The sequence below is a fragment of the Saccostrea cucullata genome, unplaced genomic scaffold (genome assembly GCF_032062105.1).
Source record: "Saccostrea cucullata isolate Sc308-1 unplaced genomic scaffold, CSIRO_AGI_Scuc_v1 ctg12613, whole genome shotgun sequence".
Taxonomy (NCBI): Eukaryota; Metazoa; Mollusca; class Bivalvia; order Ostreida; family Ostreidae; genus Saccostrea; species Saccostrea cuccullata.
The window spans coordinates 6,257-14,119 of NW_026921395.1; the positions used below are offsets into that span (position 1 = coordinate 6,257).

Sequence of the window (7,863 nt, forward strand, 5' to 3'; positions counted from 1 at the left end):
CACCTTAAAGAAGTTAATGGACTGGTTATTACAACCCACTACAGGTACTAAGAATTCCTTCTTAGTACACGACGAGGCCATCGTCATCGCCCATAACTTCAAAGCCTACGACGGACAATTCATTTTGAATCACCTGGTGCATTCCACTTGCCTGAAACCTAACGTCATCATGAACGGCAGTAAGATCTTGTACATGGAAATATGAGGACTGAAATTCATCGACTCCTATAGTTTCTTACCTTTTCCTTTGGCCCAGATGCCCTCCGCTTTCGGACTCGACGAATTGAAGAAAGGCTATTTCCCCCACTTTTTTCATACGGAACAGAACCAGAATTACGTAGGACCTTATCCACCGGCAGCTTTCTACAAACCGCACGAAATGTCTAACAGTGGACGACGGGCTTTTTTTGAATGGTACGAACAACAGAGGGGGAAAGTGTTGGATTTCCAGAAAGAGTTTGTAGAGTATTGTGTCTCGGACGTCGACATTTCACACCGATGCTGTGCAAAGTTTAGAACCACCCTCAAGACTTTGGTCAATGTGGACCCTTTCCAGGAATCCATCACTTTTGCCAGTGCTGCTAATTTAGCCTACCGTCGACAATTCATGCCTGAAGACACCATTGCCATCATTCCTAACCTTCATTATCAACCGGCACGACAATATTCGGCTAAAGCCTGTCGGTGGCTCACCTGGATGAGTCAACAGAGTGGATGTCACATACAACATGCCAGAAACGGGGGCGAAGTCCAGATCAGAAATTATACCGTCGACGGATACCAGGAAGCGACTCGCACCGTCTACGAATTTTACGGGTGCTATTGGCACGGATGTCCCACCTGCTATCCCAGTTTACAGACCGAAACTCATCCTCATCGGACCCAATTTACTTACCAGCAATTACACGAAGAAACCATCAGAAGGACTTTGACTTTGGAGGATATGGGGTATACCGTCCGTAGTATCTGGGAGCACGATTTCGATCAGCAAGTGCAAAAAGATGCGAGTTTACAACATTTTGTACGAGACCTGGACATTCCGGATCCTTTGAAACCTCGAGAAGCCCTGTACGGAGGCCGGACCAATGCCACCCGATTATATTGTGAGGAAGGGGACACGAGATACGTGGACGTTTGTTCCCTATACCCTTACGTGTTAAAACACAGACCTTTTCCCGTAGGGCATCCCGAGATCATCACAGACGAGTTCCAGGACGTGAGAAATTATTTAGGTCTCATTCACTGTCGGGTCTTACCTCCCCGAGACCTCTATCACCCCGTATTACCTTATCGGACGGGAGGCAAGTTATTATTTCCCTTATGTCGCACGTGTGCCGAACGACAGGACTCTACTTCTCAAGATCGATGTCAACACACCGACCGGGAACGCAGTCTCACGGGTACTTGGGTGACGACCGAATTACATAAAGCCCTAGACATGGGATATACCTTAGATCGAATCTACGAAGTGTGGCATTTTAAAGAAAGCAGTCAAGAGTTATTTGGAGTTACATGTAAAACATTGTGTTAATATCATACTAGGGGTGTGAAATTCAGTGACAGAAAAAAGTTATTGTGCCTCCTATTAATATTCAGTGTACAGTGTGTCTAATGCTTTTTTTTTTAAAAGAAAATGTACACCTACTCATCACTGTTACACATTTATGCATATATCTATATATTTACCATTGTTTTGATCCTTTTCTCTGGAGGTTCCATTGAGTCGCTGCTGACAAATCTGCGGGAAAATAATTATATAACGGTGGTATTGTGGGTCGTTCCTAGCAATGTTTTCGATCCCTACTAATCATTAGTATCCTCTTCATCCAACAATAAATTAATGACCATTGTGAACAAAAAATGTCATAAGCGACATGAAATAAATTTTAATGTCAGGATGGCTCATATTAAGCTTCGAAAGTGGAAAACATCGTCATACTGTTAACTGAAGCAACACGTCATACTTTGGTATGGAGACGATTTGGATCGATACCTGAAATTTTGGCGGGAATATTCCAGGGGTGCCTAATGTCCCATTAGCGCTACTTCCGGTACATGCAGGGATGTTTCGCCCCCAGACGTTTCGTACCAAATCCCAATTTTCAATTTACAATTAATCAATTATACATCACTTTTTGAAATGGTGTTTTTTTTTAATTGAAATTTTTAGTTCTGTAAATTTGCGTCGATTATAATTGGCACTGGTCACTTAACTTATAATTATTTTCCTCGTTTGCTTATTCAGATAATTGCATTATAAGAGTTTAAACACCTCCAAAAACTTAATCAGGCACTTAATTATTATTACTGAATAAATATGATTAATTATCAGTTAATACACGACTTTCCAAATAAAAATGATATAGGCTACAAGCCGAATTAAATGAATAAAATTGTTGAAAAACTATGAAAAAGAAATAAATAAATAAATTAAAAAAATGAAGACCTTCAATCAAATAAATATGTATACCTTATAGGTTAAATTATATGTAACGTGAAACGTCTCGGCGCGAGTTAATATGGTGGACTAGGTTAGTGCGGGAAAAAAAGACACTTTAAGGTAGTTTGTCGAAGTAAACCCAAACACTTAGAGGAAGTTCAAGGTGCATGTTCATCACCTGATTCATTCTACATGGGTTCGATTGACCTAAGCGAGTCGGACAATACAGACGCATGGACAGTAAAGCTGAAGGTGTGTCGGAAGTACATTACATTCAAGATCGACACTGGTGCTGACACATCTGTGATAACGTACAATTCATTGCCAGTAAAGCCCAAACTGCAGGCTTCAACAAATCAGCTGTACAGCCCAGGAGGATCAGTAGAGTGTAAAGGGATGTTCGTTGCAAAGACTCTTCACAAGAACAATGAGTTTCATTTTCGAGTGTATGTGCTTAAGTACTCTAACAGTGGTTCTAATTTGCTCAGTCAAAGTGTCGCACACCGTATGTGACTCGTTATGAAAATCGAGGAAATTCGAGATGTGTTTGGTACACATGGATGCGTCAAGGGCCTACCAGTCAAGATAACGCTGAAGCCCGGAGCCACACCATATTGCGTCACAATAGCTCGCAGGATTCTGTTTCCATTGATGCCAAAGGTCGAGGCAGAACTAAACCGAATGGAGAACGCAGGGATCATTGCGAAGGTCACAGAACCGACGGATTGGTGTGCACCCATTGTGACAGCATTCAAGAAAAACGGGGATGTTCGCTTGTGTGTTGACCTTAAGAAACTGAATCAAGCAGTCAAGCGTGAACATTACATGTTGTCCAACTTGGATGACATTGCCCCAAAGTTGAGCAAGGCTACAGTCTTTTCGAAGCTTGATGCTAGTAGTGGTTTTCACCAGATACCTCTAGCTCCAGAGAGTTGTCACCTAACTTCCTTCATAACTCCGTTTGGATGATACTGTTTTCGGCGGGTACCTTTCGGGATAACGTCAGCCCCTGAAATATTTCAGCGTCGTAAGTAGTATAAGCGGTCTGGCCGGCCGGGTCAACTGAGTGCACTTTTGGGGCTGAGGGGGATAGGGGGTTCAAGGGAGTGCACTTTTGGGCCTGGGGGGATAGGGGGTTCAACACAATGCAGGTTTGGGGCTGGGGGGGATAGGGGGTTCAAAAGAGTGCAGATTAGGGGGGTCTAGGGGATAGCTGGGTCAATTCAGTACATATAGCCCCCTAAATACGGGGGTGTGTTTACATTATACTATATACGCTGCTACTACAACCTCTTGCATCATCTTTTTTATACCTGTTGCATCATCTTATACCTGTTGCATCATTTTTTTATACCTGTTGCATCACCTGTGAGGGGGCCGTGTGTAAAAATACCATAGACTTACCTATGCATTATGACGTCATCCGGTGTATAAATACGGCTTTTCTCTGACTTTCGGCTCATTCTACAGTCAGAGCCAGCTCCCTGCCAGGGGGGGGTCATGGATTCTACTAGAGAAAAACAGTTACATGCTCAGCGATTATTAGAATGAAAAAAAAGGGAGAGAGAATTAGATCAAATTCTTGATGAAAATAAAGATCGAGAGTTAGAGCTTAGGAAAAGAAATGTGGAAAGATTACAGAGAAGAGCTCTACAAGAACAACAACGACAACAACAACGACAACTACGGGAGAGAGAATTAGATCAAATTCTTGGTGAAAATAAAGAGCGAGAATTAAAGCTTCGGAAAAGAAATGCCAGACTATTACAGAGAAGAGCTCAACTAGAAAAACGACAGCAACAGCAAAGGACTAGGGCGCATGAGGGGTCAAAGTTACCTATTCATTCACCACCCAAACCCAAGGCCATATCCCAGTATTATCGAGTCACAGTGAATGATAGGATACACTCTAGAAAATTTAAAGCTCAACAGGAGTTTTACACTGTGATTTTTAACGAGTTTCTAGAGGAAGAAAACAGAGGATTTGTTCGGCGATTATTCAGACACATGTTACAAACTTTCAAATCGAAAATGCAGTGTAATCCTAACGATTACCTCCGCCTGAACATACGCCACAAATCTCTGAATCAGAGATTTGGTACGAGTTTACTCAATGTAAAGATTTTAACGAGGACGTCATTTTAGACAAAATAGAAAGTGTGCAACAATCCAGAAAGGAGTTCAAACTGGGTGACGGGGGCATGGAATTTGATATGTTTCGGGTCAAGTATCCCGAGGGAAGTGGTGGCCAGAAAACCAAACATTTACAAGTGAATAAGGAGACTTTTAAGAACAATAAGCAATCCATCGTTCGGATCGTCAATCCCTGGGATAAATTTTGTTAAGCTAGAGCCATCGTCGTGACTCGATTACACAGTCAAAAACCCGAACATCCAGACCCCGAATGGGAAAAACAATGGAAACGCATGAGATTAGGAGATGTAAGAGCCAATGACCAGAAGAACCAAGCCATAGCCCTCATGGAACAGGCCGAGTGTGATATCACTCAAGCTTGTGGATATGAAGAGTGGACGAATTTACAACAGGTGTTAGCTCCTCAGTATCGACTGAAAATATTTCAGTTCAAGTCTACTTCAACTAAACTCACCTTAGAGCCTATTTACAAAGGTTGGGGAGACGGAACTTATTTGAACATTTTGTTAGACGACCATCATTACGATGCCATTCTATCGATGCCGGGAGTGACGGGGAACCCCTATTACTGTGATCATTGCGACGTGGGGTACAGGACTGTCACAGAACATCGCTCCAAGTGTCCTCATCGCTGTCCCTTTTGTTTAGGACAACACCCTAAATGTCCCGATGAAGGGATCAAGATTCGATGCCAGGAATGCCATGGAATTTTTAAGAACAGGACCTGCTACGAAAATCATTTAAGACCCCATAGTAAGAAGACCACCACTACTGTCTGCAATTTAATGGAACAATGCGAGAAGTGTCAGTCTTGGATACCTTAGAAATTATTCCCTCATCACAAGTGCGGAGGACAGAAACGGTGTAAGATCTGTAAGAAAATCGTCGATGCCGATCAATAGTGCTACGTACAACAGAAGCCCCAGAAGAAGAAGAAGAAGAAGGGGAAAGACACCTTACAGTTTTACATCTATTTCGATTTCGAATGCACTCAGGAAACCGGCATTCACATCCCTAATCTGTGTTTGGCACACCGCGTCTGTCAACATTGCAATCAGTTAGACATAGACCAGCCCTGTCCTCATTGTCAACACATGGGACCCCGTCAGCACCTATTTCAAGGACCAGACACCTTAAAGAAGTTAATGGACTGGTTATTACAACCCACTACAGGTACTAAGAATTCCTTTTTAGTACACGACGAGGCCATCGTCATCGCCCATAACTTCAAAGGCTACGACGGACAATTCATTTTGAATCACCTGGTGCATTCCTCTTGCCTGAAACCTAACGTCATCAAGAACGGCAGTAAGATCTTGTGCATGGAAATATGAGGACTGAAATTCATCGACTCGTATAATTTCTTACCGTTTGCATTAGCCAAGATGCACTCCGCTTTCGGACTCGACGAAACTTGAAGAAAGGCTATTTCCCCCACTTTTTTCATACGGAACAGAACCAGAATTACGTAGGACCTTATCCACCGGCAGCTTTCTACAAACCGCACGAAATGTCTAACAGTGGACGACGGGCTTTTTTTGAATGGTACGAACAACAGAGGGGGAAAGTGTTGGATTTCCAGAAAGAGTTTGTAGAGTATTGTGTCTCGGACGTCGACATTTCACACCGATGCTGTGCAAAGTTTAGAACCACCCTCAAGACTTTGGTCAATGTGGACCCTTTCCAGGAATCCATCACTTTTGCCAGTGCTGCTAATTTAGCCTACCGTCGACAATTCATGCCTGAAGACACCATTGCCATCATTCCTAACCTTCATTATCAACCGGCACGACAATATTCGGCTAAAGCCTGTCGGTGGCTCACCTGGATGAGTCAACAGAGTGGATGTCACATACAACATGCCAGAAACGGGGGCGAAGTCCAGATCAGAAATTATACCGTCGACGGATACCAGGAAGCGACTCGCACCGTCTACGAATTTTACGGGTGCTATTGGCACGGATGTCCCACCTGCTATCCCAGTTTACAGACCGAAACTCATCCTCATCGGACCCAATTTACTTACCAGCAATTACACGAAGAAACCATCAGAAGGACTTTGACTTTGGAGGATATGGGGTATACCGTCCGTAGTATCTGGGAGCACGATTTCGATCAGCAAGTGCAAAAAGATGAGAGTTTACAACATTTTGTACGAGACCTGGACATTTTCGATCCTTTGAAACTTCGAGAAGCCCTGTACGGAGGTCGGACCTATGCCACCCGATTATATTGTGAGGAAGGGGACATGAGATACGCGGACGTTTGTTCCCTATACCCTTACGTGTTAAAACACAGACCATTTCCTGTAGGGCATCCCGAGATCATCACAGACGAGTTCCAGGACGTGAGAAGTTATTTCGGTCTCATTCACTGTCGGGTCTTACCTCCCCGAGACCTCTATCACCCCGTATTACCTTATCGGACGGGAGGCAAGTTATTATTTCCCTTATGTCGCACGTGTGCCGAACGACAGGACTCTACTTCTCAAGATCGATGTCAACACACCGACCAGGAACGCAGTCTCACGGGTACTTGGGTGACGACCGAATTACATAAAGCCCTAGACATGGGATATACCTTAGATCGAATCTACGAAGTGTGGCATTTTAAAGAAAGCAGTCAAGAGTTATTTGGAGTTACATGTAAAACATTGTGTTAATATCATACTAGGGGTGTGAAATTCAGTGACAGAAAAAAGTTATTGTGCCTCCTATTAATATTCAGTGTACAGTGTGTCTAATGCTTTTTTTTTTAAAAGAAAATGTACACCTACTCATCACTGTTACACATTTATGCATATATCTATATATTTACCATTGTTTTGATCCTTTTCTCTGGAGGTTCCATTGAGTCGCTGCTGACAAATCTGCGGGAAAATAATTATATAACGGTGGTATTGTGGGTCGTTCCTAGCAATGTTTTCGATCCCTACTAATCATTAGTATCCTCTTCATCCAACAATAAATTAATGACCATTGTGAACAAAAAATGTCATAAGCGACATGAAATAAATTTTAATGTCAGGATGGCTCATATTAAGCTTCGAAAGTGGAAAACATCGTCATACTGTTAACTGAAGCAACACGTCATACTTTGGTATGGAGACGATTTGGATCGATACCTGAAATTTTGGCGGGAATATTCCAGGGGTGCTAATGTCCCATTAGCGCTACTTCCGGTACATGCAGGGATGTTTCGCCCCCAGACGTTTCGTACCAAATCCCAATTTTCAATTTACAATTAATCAATTATACATCACTTTTTGA

At 42.8% G+C, this 7,863-nt stretch overlaps 3 protein-coding genes across 3 annotated transcripts; all 3 read left to right on the forward strand.

The window, feature by feature from the left end:
* The first annotated feature begins 256 nt into the window (after positions 1–256).
* LOC134259866 (uncharacterized) lies at positions 257–1,531 on the forward strand. The gene has a single exon (XM_062742465.1). The coding sequence runs from the start codon at positions 257–259 to the stop codon at positions 1,529–1,531; it is 1,275 nt and encodes a 424-aa protein (XP_062598449.1).
* A 3,335-nt stretch (positions 1,532–4,866) lies between these two features.
* On the forward strand, positions 4,867–5,418 carry LOC134259867 (uncharacterized). Its single transcript, XM_062742466.1, has one exon. The coding sequence runs from the start codon at positions 4,867–4,869 to the stop codon at positions 5,416–5,418; it is 552 nt and encodes a 183-aa protein (XP_062598450.1).
* Positions 5,419–6,104: 686 nt separating this feature from the next.
* LOC134259868 (uncharacterized) lies at positions 6,105–7,256 on the forward strand. Its single transcript, XM_062742467.1, has one exon. It carries the CDS (start codon positions 6,105–6,107, stop codon positions 7,254–7,256), a length of 1,152 nt encoding a protein of 383 aa, XP_062598451.1.
* Positions 7,257–7,863: the final 607 nt, after the last annotated feature.

Coding starts and splice junctions, on each gene's coding strand:
- LOC134259866 (XM_062742465.1), top strand. CDS start 257: ATGCCCTCCGCTTTCGGACTCGACGAATTGAAGAAAGGCTATTTCCCC.
- LOC134259868 (XM_062742467.1), top strand. CDS start 6,105: ATGTCTAACAGTGGACGACGGGCTTTTTTTGAATGGTACGAACAACAG.
- LOC134259867 (XM_062742466.1), top strand. CDS start 4,867: ATGAGATTAGGAGATGTAAGAGCCAATGACCAGAAGAACCAAGCCATA.